The sequence below is a fragment of the Corvus hawaiiensis genome, chromosome 4 (genome assembly GCF_020740725.1).
Source record: "Corvus hawaiiensis isolate bCorHaw1 chromosome 4, bCorHaw1.pri.cur, whole genome shotgun sequence".
Taxonomy (NCBI): domain Eukaryota; kingdom Metazoa; phylum Chordata; class Aves; order Passeriformes; family Corvidae; genus Corvus; species Corvus hawaiiensis.
In genome coordinates this window covers 78,508,975-78,526,021 of record NC_063216.1, presented here as the reverse complement: position 1 = coordinate 78,526,021, position 17,047 = coordinate 78,508,975, and the positions used below count along the sequence as shown (strand labels likewise).

The 17,047-nt window shown below is 47.7% G+C and overlaps 1 protein-coding gene across 1 annotated transcript in view; it reads right to left on the bottom strand.

Moving 5' to 3' along the window:
• The window catches only part of NET1 (neuroepithelial cell transforming 1), a 46,465-nt gene extending 39,687 nt beyond the window's left edge, over nt 1-6,778 (bottom strand). Inside the window, exon 1 of the mRNA XM_048300118.1 lies at nt 6,600-6,778. Coding sequence (XP_048156075.1) covers nt 6,600-6,706 — 107 coding nt within the window. The 5' untranslated portion in view covers nt 6,707-6,778. The remainder of the gene's footprint in view (nt 1-6,599) is intronic.
• Between the last annotated feature and the right edge of the window lie 10,269 nt (nt 6,779-17,047).

Below are 17,047 nucleotides of genomic sequence, written 5' to 3'. Positions count from 1 at the left end.
ACGATGTGAAACACTCTCTCCACATTCCCAGATGGTTAAAAGTCAATTTTTACAATTCCTTTTTATCCACTAGGGAGATGAGTGCAGGGCTGTCATTTCTGGAGTAGAGGAAAGGATTAAATAAAAAAACCCCAGGTATTTGGCAGGAAAAGACGGAGCCTTGAAACTCAGCTCATGGTTTGGTTAAGCCAGGCCTGTCTCTCTGGTTTATTCCTGATTTAAAGTCAGGAAAACTCCTGCACACTTCCTTGGCAAACCATATACAAAATAATTCCTAGTCCTCCCTAGAACAGATATTTTCTGCACCCTCCAGACAACGTGGGAGGATCCCTGGATATTCTCTCACTTTCCTGATTGCAGGGAAATGATTCCCATCATTTGGAATCAGCCAGTTCTCCTGGATTATGAGGATGAGTTGCTTTTCCTTAACTTTTCCCTGCAAAAGCAGCAAGGCCCAGGCCATAAAGCTCCTGTGCACATGGGAATCTTTTTATGAGACCATTGATTTTCATCTCTTTCCACAGCAAATTCCAGGAGATTTGAGATCAGAACCAGCAGCTGTCAGACTTGTTCAGGGGCTCTGGGAATGTGTTTAGGCTGGGAGAGCATGAGGAAAACCTTTGGTAGGCTCTGTTTTGGGAACACCTCTGAGCTCCGTTCCTGTCCAAGCATAAGTTTTCATATCATTTGTTGGTTTGGAAAGAATATTTAACAATCTGCCCCAGACACCAGGAGAGCAATACCCAGCTCTGCTGCGAGTACTTTTGATGAAGGAATTTTTTATTAATAACTATTGCAGCTCCTCACAAGAAAAATGAGGAAAAATCTTCTCTGGGTTTTTATTTCACTGGATTAAAAAAGCACTGAAGGGCTCATTCTTATCATCAAGGGACCATTTTTACAGGAGAGATGCTCTCCTTATTTTTTGACATCCCAAATTCATCCCCTTTTTGAGGTTTTATCTGAAGGACCCATTCTGCAAAGCAACTGTGACTGAAAATATTAATTAAAGCAGCACAAACTGGGCTTAAGATACTGGATGTTGAGGGTAATGATTTGTGAGGGAAGATAATTATTTGCTAAGTGTAGCTTGACTTCTGTTTTACAAGACAATAATGAGCAGTCTATCATCAGCATGAAGTAATTAAAAGCCTGGTGTTAAGACAATCAACATTCACACCCAGGGATGTCAAGTGCTGAAAGGTTTTAATCGCTGGCTGCTGGCACTTGCCGTGGAGGTTGGGGAAAGCTGCAGCACGAATTAAAAACAACGAGATTTTACAGGTATTTTCTTCCTCCCACCCTCATCTTATCTTTCCTATGAGAAAATTCATTGTTTTCCAGCATCTCCAAGCACTGAGAATAGAAGAGATTCCATAGGCACTACCAGCTTTTCCTAGAGATCCTTGTTCAGAGGCCACCAGAAGGACATGAAATTATACTTCAGCTTGGTTTGCTAATTCTGCCTGTGTTTTAACACATTTCACACACCTAACAAAACCCAGGAATTATTTCCAGAGCAGCTGACACCTTCTTTGTCCTTTGGAGAAAAATACCAGGTATGAGACAGTTCTGCACTAAGAATTGTGAAAAGGTGCTCTGGAGTTCAGTAAAATCAGGATTTCATTCCAGTTAATAGGATTTTAATAAACCCTGGCACTCAAAACGTAGGGAAAGAGACAGGTGACCTTAAAATGTTTCATTGAACATCTATTCTATAGCACTAGAAAATGTCACAAGATCACAGCCAAATCCACTCAGTTTTAGGGATAATTTCTTCCCAGCCCTCTTCCAGCTGCTGGAACATTGTGGAACTCCTGTGCCAAGGACAGCTGAGGAGAAGCCCAAGGAACAAAGGACACAAGTGGGGTTTTAACCCCTAAAAAACCAAACACTTATTTGATTTTTTTAAAAAATATTCCTAAAGTATCAATAGTCTTTTCCAGTAATTTCAGGCCAAAATATGGATTTATAATTTGGGATACTCTCATCTCCCAGGAATTGTTTGAGGCCTCTGGAAGGACAACTGCCTGCAGTGCTTGTGTATAAACCTCACACTCAGAGCCAGACACTCACAAGCTGCTTTTGGAAAAAAACCACCCCACTGGTAATTGGAGTCTCTGGACATTTCCTGCAAGCTTGGAGCTTCCAATTATGCTCAAATGATGCATTTTAATAACCACCTTCTTCAGGGGAGGAAAAGTTTCCATTTGGGTGAACTTTGAAGTGATAATGGCAAGGAAAAGTGAGTGTTTGTACTCTTCATTAGGCTCTCAGCAGCCCTAGAAAGTCTGCTGGAACAGAGCTTTAATCCCAGCCAAGATCAAGAGCAAACAAACATTCACTGCAGAAAAGCCGTAATTAAGGAGAAGAAAGGCAAGAGAAGCATCAGCATCAAAAGCACTTGGCCCTCACAGCAGTGTTGGGTCAGCGGCCAACAAACAACTGCCTTTAATGGGATAAATGTGGAAAGGGAATAAATCAAAGCCAATTGAGTTTATTGCAGATTGTGCAGGTGATCAGGGAAGATTTTAAAATATATTTAATTATATAATTCAGGAAGGACTCTTTCTCTTGAGATGCCTCTTTAAAGCCAATCCTGCTCCTGAATGGACAACCAATTCCTTGCTGCTGCTCCAGAAACAAAGCTCTCCCTGACAAAGCTCCTGCACGGGCTGGGAAGGGTTTTGTTTCACATTAAACCTCTCAGCGTCTGCAGGCTGCCACCAAAAAATTCCAGCTTTCTCCCTTCCTCATCCCTGCAAGCCTTATCCAGCAATCCCACAGCCACAGGGAAAGGTGGAAGAGTAAAATTTGACTTTTTTATAGGTTCAAAAGCAAGGAAACTCCCCAGTTCCCCCTGCAGCCACAGTGGGGCTGGAGGGTTTGGGGACCCCACGGCCCACTCTGGGCAACAGTTCAAGGTTGAGAACCTGGGAGAAAAATCCATCCCCTCTTTTCTCCTGCTCCTTCGGCAGCCTCGTGGTTGATCCCACCAGGAGGAGCTGCCTGGCCTGGCTCTCTCAGCTCCCCCCATTTATAACTGAGCACCTTTTCCACCTCCCACCCTACTGTGCCTACGTAAAACCACTTTTAATCCTTCTATCCAAAGCCAGACAGTTAATTGGGATTAATCTCATCGGAGTAACTACTGAGTTGATGTTTGCAGGTGTCAGAGAGAGCAGTCGGCTCTGGAGAGAGATAAAAAACAACTTCATGAGCTCTGGGTCTGCCTGGGGTTGGAGTGTTCCTTTTCCCAGCTGGAAGGAGCTATTCTCCAGGCAAAATGCAAGTGGGGGTCAGACAAAGTGTCTGGAGAGAGAGAGGCCTCAGCTTTATTTCCACGTTTTACTCCAGAAGGGAGCCCTGGGCTCTGGCTTCACCTGGATTCACCTCCAGATTAGATAAACCGGGAAGTTGGGATCGAGATTAGAGAGCAAACAAACAAATCCCAAAACAAAGGGTCTTTTATCTGTCCCAGATAAAGTTTTTTGTCATTTTTTTGGTCATATCCTTGCAGCCAGAGATGGAGGGGGGACAAGGTTGAGAGAAAAACACTCATCCACTCGTTGTGCTGCCAGATTCTGGGAAAAATTCTGGAAAAAGAGGGAATGTCTCCTTGGGAAAGCCATTCCTTATTTTCCCTTCAGCACTGCCGACTCTGCAGGTTCCTCTCCTTCACCAGAGCAATTACCTCTCACTTTTCTACCTGAAACCCGATGCAAGAGCTGCAGGTGCATTGCCGGGGGGGGAAAGGGATAAATAGAAAATTAGAAGATGTGCAAACCATCCCCAGCTGAGGGCAAACATGCCCTGTTCAGAACTGGGTGAAGTCACCGTCTCCAGCACGCTCTCAACCATCTCCTCCCTTTTTAGACACCACAGACAAGAGGCTGCCTACAAATACCCTGCCCCAAGCACAGCCCTTCCCACCTCCCTCTCTCTTGGGGAAGCGTCAGGAATCCTCCAGCAGCATCACAGGAGTGAAACTTGATGCTTTGTGTGCAAGTCAAAGTAACACTTAAAAATACCCCACTGAAGCAGCAGATTCGAGACGCTCAGGAATGCTGTAGCCCTGAGAATGCAAGGGAACAACAGCAAGAGGACAAGGCTAATAAAGGGGATTACCTCGCCCTCCAACACTGCTGGATGGATTTGGGGAATCCAGAGGCTCCCAGGGCTCTGGTTGTGCCTCGGCTGAGACTTGACCAAACTCGGGCTGCCCAAATCTAGTGTCAGGTTACAGGGCTGGGGACAAAAGCTCCTTCATGGATGTGTGCACACACACTCACAGCGCTGAGGCAAGTGAAGAGGGGACTGAGGTCATTTGTTGTGCATATATTGAATATATTTATGGCTTAGCAGGGAGCGGAGGCCTTTGCTTAAATCCCAGTCAGACCCTTGAACATAAGGCACAGATCTTGCACATTTGGCTAAAGTTTAAAATCCAACTGCTTCCAGGTTTTGGTCTATTTTTTTTTAATTTAAAAAACCAAACAAAAAACCAAACCCAACAAAAACCACACCCTCTGTCTCAGTTTGCCACTTCCCCAACAGCTGCAAGGATTAAACAGTTTCAGTTCTGTTATTGGTGGTTTGCAGCAGGAAGGTTGGGGAAGCAAGCAGCTCAAATGATGCCAGTTGGGATTTGTGAGATCCCATCTGGATATTGGGAGCAGCTCTGGGCTTCCCAGCAGGAGGAAAAGCAACTGGAACAAAAAGATGCCCAGGATTAATAAAGGGACTGAGAGCAGAGGTCTCAGCCTGGGTGAGGTAAAAAGGGATTTAAGTAAGGTAAAAACAGATTTTAGTGCTGTCTACACGATCTAAAAAGGAGCTAAAACCAGAAACAGACCCTTCCACATGCACAAGCTGCAGCATGGAAATTTTCCAGTAAATACAAGGACAGACTTTCCCCCTCCAGTGAGGGTGGTCAAGCTGTGAGAGGTAAGAAAATCCCTGTCCTTGGAGGTTTTTAGAGCTCACCCCGCCAATGCCAACCTGACCTATATTTGAAGTTGGGCTGGAGACCTCCCAGAGTTGCTGCCAGTTAAACTTTTTTATTATTTTAAACAAGCTTCAAGCAGCAGCATCTCAAGCCTCTGCATCACCAGACCACAGAGGTGCTGAGCTGGCATCACCTTGCTGGTGAGTGTCCAGATGAAGGGCTAAAACCTGTAATTCTTATCTGCATAAATTCCTGCCTGAGCTTCATCCCAAATTTCCTTGGCCTCTCCCACACAAACAAGCCTCACACAGCAATGCTCCACCATCTCAAACCACCAAGGCCTTCAATTAGGCTCTGCTTTTCAAGTGTGCTAATTAGGGAGCTACAGTTTGATTTTCAGGAGCACATTTCTATTAAAACATGTATTTTTCAAAGCCTGTTAAACCCTTCTGCCACCCAGAACTCACACAATGCTTGCAAGAACCCAAACGCATCAATGTTTACTTTGCTTTCATTGCCTAATTAAGAACATCCACTGCAGCCCCTGGGGAATTTCTCCGGCGTTTCAAAACAAGGGACTGCTCCACTCACCTTCCTCTCGCTCATTTCCACGGAAAAATGAGGCTGGAGGAAGAGCAGGAGCATCTCTCACCCCTCCAAGCCAAGCTGGGACGCAAAGGCTGATTCCTGACCACACCCAGGAGTAAATTTCTGTCCAAACACAGCATCTGGAGGTAGAAACTCTGTGCTGAGGTAACTAAAGCCACTTTTGTCTGATATAAGCAGTTTCTACATCACCTGCACGCATGGAGAAGTCATTTCTTAACCCTAAGTGCAGCAGAAAACCCAAACTTCTGCTGATCTGGCTTTGCCACATCTGAGTCAGCAGGGGATGGGTCACTCAGGGGTCAGCTGCTGATAAATTCTAAACACACCCAGGTAACATTTTGGGGTCAACATAGATAAGCTGAACTTCAGGGTAAATTATTTCCTGAGTTTCTTTCAGGGTGTGACCTTGGGAAAAGTCTCTCAAGTTCAATACATCAGAATAACAGTAGCAGACATCTCACACAGGTGTTTAAAAATCAGAATAGAGGCAGGGCTGATGCTGAGGCGGACCTTATGCCCAGGAGAGGGAGGTGATCCAGTGCCCTGGCACAGGGTGCCCAGAGAAGCTGTGGCTGCCCTGGATCCCTGGAAGTGCCCAAGGCCAGTTTGGAGCTCTCCGGGATAGTGGAAGGTGTCCCTGCCCATGGCAGGGGTGACACTGGATGATCCTTAAGGTCCATTCCAACCCTTTAAAATTCCGTGATAGGAGCAGCTACAACCCCTCTTCATCAGGGGACAGGCAGGGAAAGCTGTTATAGCTTGAGGAAAGACGCGTCCATCTCATGAGGCAGAAAGGCAAAGGATTCTCCCACAGCCCCCAGGAGAGGAATTCCCCTTAGGAGATGGGATGAGGGTCGGACGGGAGGGAATTTCCCTGGAAAACCCCCTCACAACCGGCCGGGCGTCCCTTCACAAGGCAGTAAGGAAGCTGAAGGGACCCTCCTTACACAGGAGGCCGGCGGGGTCTCCTCTGAGGGCACACACGCCCCGCGGGTCACCCTCAGCCCCTCACGGGAGGACGCGGGGGGATCACGACTCCTACCGGCTGCAGGAGGCGGCCACACCGGGGGTTCCGCCCGCCGGGGGCGAGATGCTGGCCCTGCTCCGTCTCCGCCCAGGGGGTTTCTGGCCCAGGGGCTCTGCCTCCATGGGGATGGGGACTGAGAACGGGACTGACAGCGGCGGCGGCGGCGGCGCCTCAGCTCGGGGAGAAATGGCGGCGGCGGCGGTTTGAAAATGGCGGCGGTGGCGGCGTTGGCCAATCAGGAGCCGCGGGGGCGTGGCCAGAGGGCGGCGAGGGCTGTGAGGGAGGCGGGGGGCGCAGCGCCCCCTGGCGGAGCGCGCAGTGGGAGCGCCCCCGCTGTGGGGAAACTGAGGCACAGGGAGAGCAGCGCCCTCCGCATCCCGGTATTCCAGGGAATCGCAGGGTTATTGAGGCTGGAAGAGACCTCTGAGACCATCGAGTCCCAGCTGTGGCCGAGCACCACCTTGTCAACCAGACCTGAGCACTGAGTGCCATGTCCTGTCGTTCCTTAAACATCTCCGGGGATGGTGAGTCCACCACTGCCCTGGGCAGCCGCTTCCAATGTTTAATCCATGGAGGAATTTTCCCAGTATCCACCCTGCCCCTCCCCTGGCCCAGCCTGAGGCCGTTCCCTCTCTCCTGTCCCTGTTCCCTGCGAGCAGAGCCCGACCCCCCCGGCTGCCCCCTCCTGTCAGGGACTTGTGCAGAGCCACAAGGTCCCCCCGGAGCCTCCTTTGCTCCAGGCTGAGCCCCTTTCCAGCTCCCTCAGCTGCTCCAGCCCCTTCCCAGCTCCGTTCCCTGCCCTGGACACGCTCCAGCCCCTCCATGTCCTTCCTGAGCTGAGGAGCCCAGAACCGGACACAGCACTCGAGGTGTGGCCTCAGCACTGCCCAGCACAGGGGCAGAATCACTTCCCTAATCCTGCTGGCCACTCTATTCCTGGTAAAATCCAGGTGCCATCGGCCTCTTGCCCATCTGAGCACACCTGGATTCAGGTCCTTTCCCAGCTTTGCAGCCCCTCCGCCCCCAGCCTGGAGCATTCCATGGGGTTGTTGTGGTCAAAGTGTAGAACCCAGCACTTGGTCTTGTTGAACCTCCAATCCATCCATTCCCGCCTCCATCTGTGATCATCACCTGAGGGAACGGCTGGAGCTGTGCCAGGCAAGGTTTAGGCTGGATTTTAGGAAAAGTTTCTTCCCACAGAGGCTGCTGGGGCACTGAGCAGGCTCCCCAGGGAATGGGTGCATTCCCAAGGCTGCTCCGGGAGCGTTTGGACAGCACTCCCAGACACAGGGTGGGATTTTGGGGTGTCTGTGCAGGAATTGGACTGGATGATCCTTGTGGGCCCTTCCAGCTCAGGATATTCTGTGATCCTTCCCTGTTCCATCCTTCCCTTCAGCTTTTTCTCCTTCCTGAGCACGAGTCCAGCACCCCACAGCCCCGGGAAGAGGAGCAACAGACTCACCCTGTCAGAAAGAGGCAAAAAATCAGCAAAATTTTGGAGGAGAAACAGTTACTTTGTAAAAAAATGAAAAATTACACCTCAGAAATCAGCTTAAATCCCAAAAACTTACCTCAGACACCCATCTCAAAACACACCCCAGGGATTTAATGGCGTGTGGGTGTCCCCTGGATGCAGCCATGGGACTGAGGCAGTGGCTTCCCTCACGGAGCATCCTGCCTGGAATCTGTCATCCTGATCCATGTCCTGGCACAAAAACACTGCCTAAACTGTTTGTAGCGAGGTTTTTGATTCTGATAGAGCTGGAAAGAAGCAGCTGCTTTGGCCAGACAGACCAGCAAATCCCCAAATCCTGCCTGGAAAAGCCATCAGGAGCCCCCACTGTTCCATCCCACATCAGGGCCAAGTGGTGCTTCCAGTGGGTGAATTTTTGGATACTGTCAGGTGAGGGGATCAGCTGGAAATCTGTCCCACTTGGCTGAGATTTGGATTTTCCTCCATTTCAGCCTTTTCCCTCTGAAAAGTGGCAGGGATGAGGAGGGGATGGAGTCTCCCCCCCCATGGGTTGACACCCCCAACCATCCCTATAACGGAGGGTGGCTTTTCACTGCTTATAAATTGGGGATATCTCCTCTGGAGTGCAGATCTGCCTTTGGGCCAGATAGATTTGGCAAAAAAATCTCCTTTTAGCAACTCTCGACACCCCAGACAGCAGTGTGCTGGAACAGCCTTTTGCACTTGATCAGGTTCATTGGGTTGAGCTCAGCTTCTGGGCAGCCCTTGGATGAAATTCTTTGAAACCCATTAAATTCTGCTTGAAACCCATTAAAAACCCCCACAGATGCACAAAGCATTTCGCTTTCTTGGCTGTATTTAAGCAGAGAATCACAAATGGATTCTTCAGAGATGCTAAACCCACACGCTCGGCTCTTGAAGTGGGACCTTGATTCAGACGAGGAGGTGCCCCCCTCTTTAAGCTGCCAAAAGGTTTCACATAACCAGATGTGAGAGCAAGGATTTAAAGGTTTTTGAAGGAATTCGTGCTGCTTTTTTTTGGGAAAAGACACCATTGGGATGGCAGAGGGAGCATTCCTGGGGCACCAGGCTTTCCCTCAGCAGCGTGTGCCAGAGGACTCGGACTCAGCACGGAAATGATGCCAAAGAAAAGGGAATTAATTTTGCTTCTTTTATTCCAGTGCAGACTTAACGTGCCCAAACTGTGAAGTTTCCACTCGGGTTCAAACCTAAACACTTCAGCAAAGCTGTGTTGCCTCGCTCAGCATTTCATACTCATAAATATTCACCCATTTCATCTCCACCAGCCAAATTCCTTCCCTCCTTCCCAGTCCCTTTGCACAGCTGAGACCTGCCTTAAACTGGATTAAGCTTAAGTTGGTTTCTGCATCAACCATCCCCAAACTGCTGTGTCCTCCTGCTTTGGAAACGGGAAAATTTTCCAAACCTCCTGTTCTTTGCATTCAGCTGCACCCCCGAGTTCTGAATCCCCCCCTGTGCAGCAGGCAGCGAGCCATGGAATTCGGGAATGGCTTTTCCATCAGCTTGGAGAACTCACGGACTTCGAGAGGGGTGTGGGAGAGGCCTTCTCTGCTGAAATCATCATTTGGGAGGTCAGGAGGGCGAAGCAGATCCGAGGATGGCATCGCCAGGGATTTTTTCTTGGAGAAGTCGATGCCAAAGGCTCTGTTAAACCAAGGATGAGATGGGAGAGGACAACATCCTCAGCAGGTCCAGTCATGGAATCATGGAGTGGCTGGGTTGGGAGGGACCTTTAGGATCATCCAGTGCCACCCCTGCCGTGGGCAGGGACACCTTTCACCATCCCACATTCTCCAACCTGGCCTTGGACACTTCCAGGGATCCAGGGGCAGCCACAGCTTCTCTGGGAATTCCAGCCCAGCCCCTCCCCACCCTCCCAGCCAGGAATCCCTTCCCAATCTCCCATCCAGCCCTGCCCTCTGGCACTGGGAAGCCATTCCCTGTGTCCTGTCCCTCCAGCCTTTGTCCCCAGTCCCTCTCCATCTTTCTCAGCTCCCTTCAGGTCCTGGAAGGCCACAATGAGGTCACCCCAAAGCTTCTCCTCTCCAGGCTGAATCCCAGCTCTCCCAGCCTGGCTCCCAGCAGAGTCCTGGGACCTCCTCTGGACTCTCTCCAACATCTCCAGCTCCTTCCTGTGCTGGGACCAGAGCTGGAGGCAGCTCTGCAGGTGGGGCCTCACCTGAGTCAAGCAGAGAGGCTGGTGGGATGCTGGGAATCCAGGATGATTCCTTTTCCATCCTCAAGCTGTTTTCCAGAGCCACAGCTTGGACGTGAATGACCAGGAACCCTTCCATGACCCACGAGTCAACAATAGAAGGGTTTCAATCCAAACATCTCTTAGATTTCCACCACTTTTTGGTGTCTCCAGCGGTTGTGTGTTTAGATTGGATATTAGGAAAAGTTTTTTCATGGAAAGCATTGGAACAGTGGATTCCCCATCCTTGCAAGTGTCCAAAAAATGTCTGGATGTGGCACTTGAGGATGTGGATTAATGGTGGACATGGTGGAGGTGGAGGAAAAGTTGAACTTTCCCAACCTTAACGATTCTATCCCGTGATTTTTTTGTCTCTCCAAGCTTTTCTCGGTTTCCATTCCCTGTGGAGAGGAGCAGGTATCATTCCCAAGGGGATCCCCGGCTTTCCTCCATCCTTCATCCTCAAGGGCAGCAAAGGTTTTATTCCTTTTGCCCTCTGGGCTTTCTCCTCCCCTCTCTGTTGACCTCAATGTTTGCCTGGTTAGGATTATTCCCTTTGGGAAAGACCATTTGGATTAGGCAGGGATTAGTAACACGTGCACTAAGGACTTGTGGTTAGTTCATCAGGCTTAATTAGGCCAAGCTTAAAGCACGCCCCATTGACACTGATCTCTTCCAGGGCTCAAAGCATGAAGTTATTTGGTAGAATTTGGCCACGTTGCTCATTTAAGCTTGACTTCCATCATCTGGAGCGTCTCGGAATTTCCAGGGCCATAAAACCTCAGGCCAGAAACTCCACATGATTCGGGGGAGGTGTCACCATGAGGATTTTAAAAACCCCGAACCACCTCCAACTTGCTTTGTGTTTTCATCTAGAAAAAAAACAAAACCCCAAACAACCCAAAAGTAATGCCCTAAACCCCGAATGGGAGTGGCAACCTGCATTCCAAGGAATCAGCAAGTGTTCGGGAAGGTCACAACGTGCCAGGTGAGCAACTCAGGGAATGTTCCAGAGCTCTTCCGTGGGATTCAGAGATACCCGAGCTGCTGCTCTGAGCCTCAAGTGATGAATTTCTAAACGGCCCAGAATTGATTTTTTTTATGGATTAAAAAAATTTAAGGAAATTAATTTGGACAATCCAGGTCATTCGGTTCCTCCCTCCTCATTCCTTGAATCTTCCGTAGCTGGGAATTGCTTGAGTTCTGTCATAGCCACAGAGCTTCAAACCACTTTGGATGATCCCGAACTAGAGAAGAGGAAGGAAAATGTGTTTTGCTTTTAAATCTTCCAAATGAGGCTGAGTGACAGCTTTCATCATTGTCCAGAACTTGGGATCATTGGAAAAGCAGGACTGGGAGTGATTGGAATTGTCAGCTCTGTCCGTGGCAATGGGAAAAGCTCCTGCTCCCAAATCCAGCTCCAAATAATTGGAATTGTCAGGCAGCTCCTGGGTTTGTCCATGGAAATGGGAAAAGCTCCTGCTCCCAAATCCAGCTGCTTGGAATTGGAATTGTCAGGCAGCTCCTGGGTTTGTCCATGGAAATGGGAAAAGCTCCTGCTCCCAAATTCTCCTTGGCTAAGCAGAAACAGGTCCCTGGCTACACCATCCCGATGCCCTTTTGACCCTGCTGGGAATTTCCTCCAGCAGCTTCCAAACATCCCCTTTCCATTAGGGAGTGGGAGAACGTGCAGGAATGAGATCCCTGGACACTGAAATGCCTTTCTGCCTTTCCAGCCACGCAGCAGAACTCAGAACACCGCGCTTCTTAATTAATAAAATAATTCCAATTAAGCTGAAATTGAGTTACTGTAAAACTCTTGGATGCAAACTTCCCTCAAAGCAGCTTTGGTAGCTCTGACATTAAACACGGAGCAATCGTGGAATATCCCAAGTTGGAATGGACTCACCGGGATCATCCAGTCCAACCCCTGGCCTTGCACAGACACCCCAAAATCCCACCCTGTGCACCCCTGGGAGCGGTGTCCAAACGCTCCTGGAGCAGCCTTGGGAATGTGCCCATTCCCTGGGAGCCTGTTCAGTGCCCCAGCACCCTCTGTGGGATGAACCTTTCCCTAAAATCCAGCCTCAGCCTTCCCTGGCACAGCTGCATTCCCTGGAGTTCTTAAGGCTGAGTTAAACTGCTCGTAATTTGCCCAGAGATTTTCCCAATCCCGTTTTTACATGGATATTTCCACATCCGGACAGGTGGGAAGGAAAAGTCTCTCTCTGTCAAGGGTCCAAAAACAGCAGGAATTTGATGATTTGGGGTCCTGCTGGACAAATTCAACCCCAAATTCCCTGAGAGCTGATGCTGATGGCTGGGAAGTGCACTGAGGTTCATGGAATCGTGGAATTCCAGGATGGTTTGTCTTGGGAAGGACCTTAAAGCCCATCCACTATCCCAGGTTGCTCCAAGCCTTATCCAACCCAGCCTGGGACATTCCAGGGATGGGATATGGAGCACGTGGAAACCACAGGCAGTTCTCCAGGTCCCTGAGCAGAATAAAAACCAGGAAAGAGATTCCAAGGAATGTTTTCTACATTTTCCCAACATTTTACACTTCTCCAAGCAGCTCTGACTGGGAGACAAATCTTTACCTGACTCCCTAAAACTCATTAAGGAATTTTAATCCATCTTTTTCCGAATTATTTTAAAAGGAATCTTTTCTTTAAAGCGTTTCCCTGATTCCTTTGAAATTAAAGGGAGAAGAATTAGGAATAAATAAAAATACATCCTCGTGCCCTCGCTGTTGCTACAGCTGGTTCCCATTTATTTTTTTTGGGAATGCAGAGGGAAAGCACAGCTGTGGAGATGCAAACAAAGGGGTGGCTCTGAGGCAGAGCTGTTTGGGGGGAATTCTGCTGGAATTGTGTCCCGCAATTCCAGTCCAGTCGAGCGGGACAGGATGGATCCGCCAGGGGTTTTATTTGGGATGAGAAATGAGCGGGAAATTGGATTGGCCGAACCTCCCGCCCTGATGGAAATTTTCATGATTTTTTGCAAGACAATAAAGAACATCCAGATTCCAGCTGATGCCCAAATGGTTTCTTTTAAAACATGTTTTAATTATTTAATAATGATTATTAGATCAATGATATGGATTTCTTTTTGTGGTGAGGTTAATGGTTTTTCTTTCAGGAGCGCAGCCAGATCACCCCACTGCTTCAGCCTGGGAGGATGTGTTTGCAGGTGAAGTTTGGCTGAAGGAAAATGTGCAAAAATTGGCAAAAATCGGCAAAAAATGGGCAAAAGCAAAGAGCAAAAATGAGCAAAAAAGAGGGAAAAAAATTAGAAAAAAGTCAGAAAAAATGAGCAAAAAATCAGGAAAAACTCAGCAGAAAATCAGCAAAAATTAGCAAAAAAAAGGAGCAATAACTGAGAAAAAACCAGCAAAAATGAGCAAAAAATCAGCAAAAAAAGAGCAAGAAAGGGAGCAAAAATCATCAAAAAAATCAGCAAAAATGAGCAAAAATCAGAAAAAACCCCAGCAAAAATGAGCAAAACATCAGCAAAATGGGCAAAAAACCAGCAAAAAATCAGCAAAACCAAGAAAAAAATCAGCAAAAACTCAGCAGAAAAGTCAGCAAAAATTAGCAAAAAAATCAGCAAAAATTGAGAAGAAACCAGAAAAAATGAGCAAAAATCAGCAAAAAATGAGCAAAAAAGGAGCAAAAATCAGAAAAAAAAAATCAGCAAAAATGAGCAAAAAAAAAAAAAAAGAGCAAGAAAAGAGAAAAAATCAGCAAAAAATGAGGAAAAAAAGGGAGCAAAAATGAGCAAAAATCGTCAAAAAAATCAGCAAAAATGAGCAAAAAACAGCAAAAAAATCAGCAAAAATGAGTAAAAAAAGAGAAAAAAAGGAGAAAAAATCAGCAAAAAATGAGCAAAAATGAGCAAAAAACCAGCAAAAAACCAGCAAAAAACCCAGCAAAAATGAGCAAAAAAGGGTCCAAAAACCAGCACAAAATCAGGAAAAATGAGCAAAAATCAGGAAAAAAAAAAAAAAAGAGTGAAAAACGAGAAAAAAATCAAGAAAAATGAGAAAAAAACCAGCCAAAAATCAGCAAAATACATGGATTTTTCCCTTCTTGGATCCTTCGTGTGGAGCAGGACGGGATGACACCACGGCCAAGCACGGAGGGGCAGAAAACCAACCTGTGCCTGGCCAGAAACAGGGAAACCCTGGAGATCCTTGGGAATTCTTGGAGAAATCATCCCTGCTTATCAGGAACAGATGCCTGGGCCGAGCTTGGGGCCTCACTGGGTGGGACCTAAGGGACAAACTCTCCGGAGCATTTCCCTGCGATCCTAAATTAGGGAAGCAGCCCAAAGGATTGGTTGGATCCACAAGTGGGATCAGCCTGGAGATCCCTGGGATTGTTGTTCCAGCAGGGAATTCACTTGAAAAGACACCAAAGGCCTTTAGGGGGATGAGGGTGTGGGAAGCTGGCAGATTTCCTTCCCAGGGAAAACAAAAAGGGATCATGAGAGGCAGCGGCTGGAAGCTGATTTCAGGGAAATTTGCCTCTGAAATGGAGCAGATTTAAGCAGGTGAACAATTAAAGATGGGAACAAATCATTGCTGGAATTGCAGTTTGGAAATGCCTGAATCCCCGTTTTTTCAGCTCGGCCAACACGTGGAAAAATCCCACGTTTGGCTGAGCCTGAAGCAAAGGGAATTTTTTCCCCCCAACTTTTTTTTTTCCCGGCCCCCAAAAATTTTCCGTCTACCCCAAAAATGAACATTAAATCCAATATTTTCTCTTCCCAGGGCCAAAATCTTTGGATTTTGAATTCCTCAGCAGCTTGGTGAGTCCAGCATTCATCTCCAGACCCTAATCCAGAATGTTTTGGGACATCCTCTGGGATAAGGATTTATCCCAGGGAATAGAACAGAAGCCGGTGCCCGACCACACGGAGGGGACAGCAACACGAAGAGCCAGCAGGGAATATTTAGGATTTGGGAGTGGGAAGGAGGCAGCAGCTGTGAGGTCTGGCTATAAAAAGCTCCTCTGGGGGGGTGGTCTCTGGTTGATCCCGTTCTAAATCCGGCCTGGAGCTGAAATCCCAGGAAAGTTCTCTCTGCCACCACCAGCTCCAGCAATTCCCTCTTTTGCTTCCCATTTCCCAAGGAAAAAAAAAAAAACCAACCCAAAATTTTGGACTCAGAGTTGCCCAACAGGACATAATTTAGTGAATAAAGCACTCGAATTCCTCGTTTTCTCTTTTCTCCAGATTCTTTTTGGGAAGAAAAGATCTTGTTTGGGGCACTTTTTTTTTTTGGTTTAGGGCAGGAAAAGGAAAAGCTGCTCTCCCAATCCACCTTTATTCCCAGCAGGAATTTGGGTGCTGCCAGCAGTGTTTGCATGGAGCTGGAGCTGCCAACAGAACCTGCCTGAGCCGATTTTGGCTGAACTCCCTCAACTTCCCAAGCTGTGTGCCCAACCTTCTCAGCTTGAATTCCCAAAATCCCAGGGGAATGCTCTCAGGGATGCTTTGGAGAGCTCTTCCATAGCTTTGTCCATCCAGGAGAAACAGATAAATAGCCACCACGCTCCAGGCTCTGCTGAGCTGGCAATCCAAAAGGAAACAAAAATTCCCCAAGGAAATTCTCCCTTTGGAAATGTAGGAGATATTCCTGAAGTCGGGAAATCCAGGTCCTTTTTGAGAGGGTTCATCTTGCCCCTAAAATCCCTTGATGTCTCCTTGGGTTACTGGAGGGGCTTCCACAGGTTTGGGATGCATCCAAGGATGAAAATTCCCCCAAATCTTTATGCTCCTGCTCCAAATTCTCTCCAAATTTCTGGTGAGTTGAAAGCTCTTCCTCTTCTCAAGGATCAAATCCCATCCTGCTGCATTCCCCACTCCAAATCCCAGCTCCAGAGATTTGCTCCAGTTTCCGTGTGTGTGTTTTATACTGGGAAGCCCAAACTGGATCCAGTAAGAAAAGAGGATCCCAAACAATGCTGAACAGAGGGAAAACTTCCTGCACTGCACTTCCCAGTGCTCCTGATCCCATTTGGGACATCCTTGAATCCCCCTATCCCAGAGCTGTTGAGGTGTTGGAATTGTGGATGGACCAAAGAAAAGTTCGGGAATTTTTAATGGGAGATGAAGAGATAAATAAGGGAATTAGGAAAGAAGTTACCACAGCCACCCAGGCACTGCTGGGATCCAGAAAATCCCGCAGAAATGGGGCCAAAACTGACTTCCAATCCTTGGCAGGAGGGAAAAATGAATCCTTAAGGAAAACAGAAGGGGCTGAGCCTACACCTGAATATCCCAGAGCTGCAAAACCCAGCAGATTCCCATGAAAGTCATGGATAATATAGGAAGAAAAAAGGACCAAAAATGGCAGGGTTGTGTCTAAAAATTGACAAAATAAAGAATATCCGTGGCAGCACTGGGAATAACGATAAAGGGAGATTATTCCCTCTGGATAAAACGAATTATGTGGGAACATACAAAGTTTTCCAGCCTCGCCTTATTTAAAACCAACTCGAGCTAAACCCAAACTTTAAAATCAACTTTTTTTCCCCCCTCCGCTCAGTTAAAACCAAAAAAAAGCAAAAAAATCACATTACACCGCCCTTAATCAGAGAAATCCCACGAGCTGGGCAGGATTTGATCCCGATTTTTTTTCGGGATGGAAGGAAAAGGAGCTCTGCTCCTTTAAGCTTGCAGAAAGCTTCTTTATATTCAGGTGGAGTCAAAGCTTCCTGGGCTATAAAGTTGCAGGGAGAGGCAGGG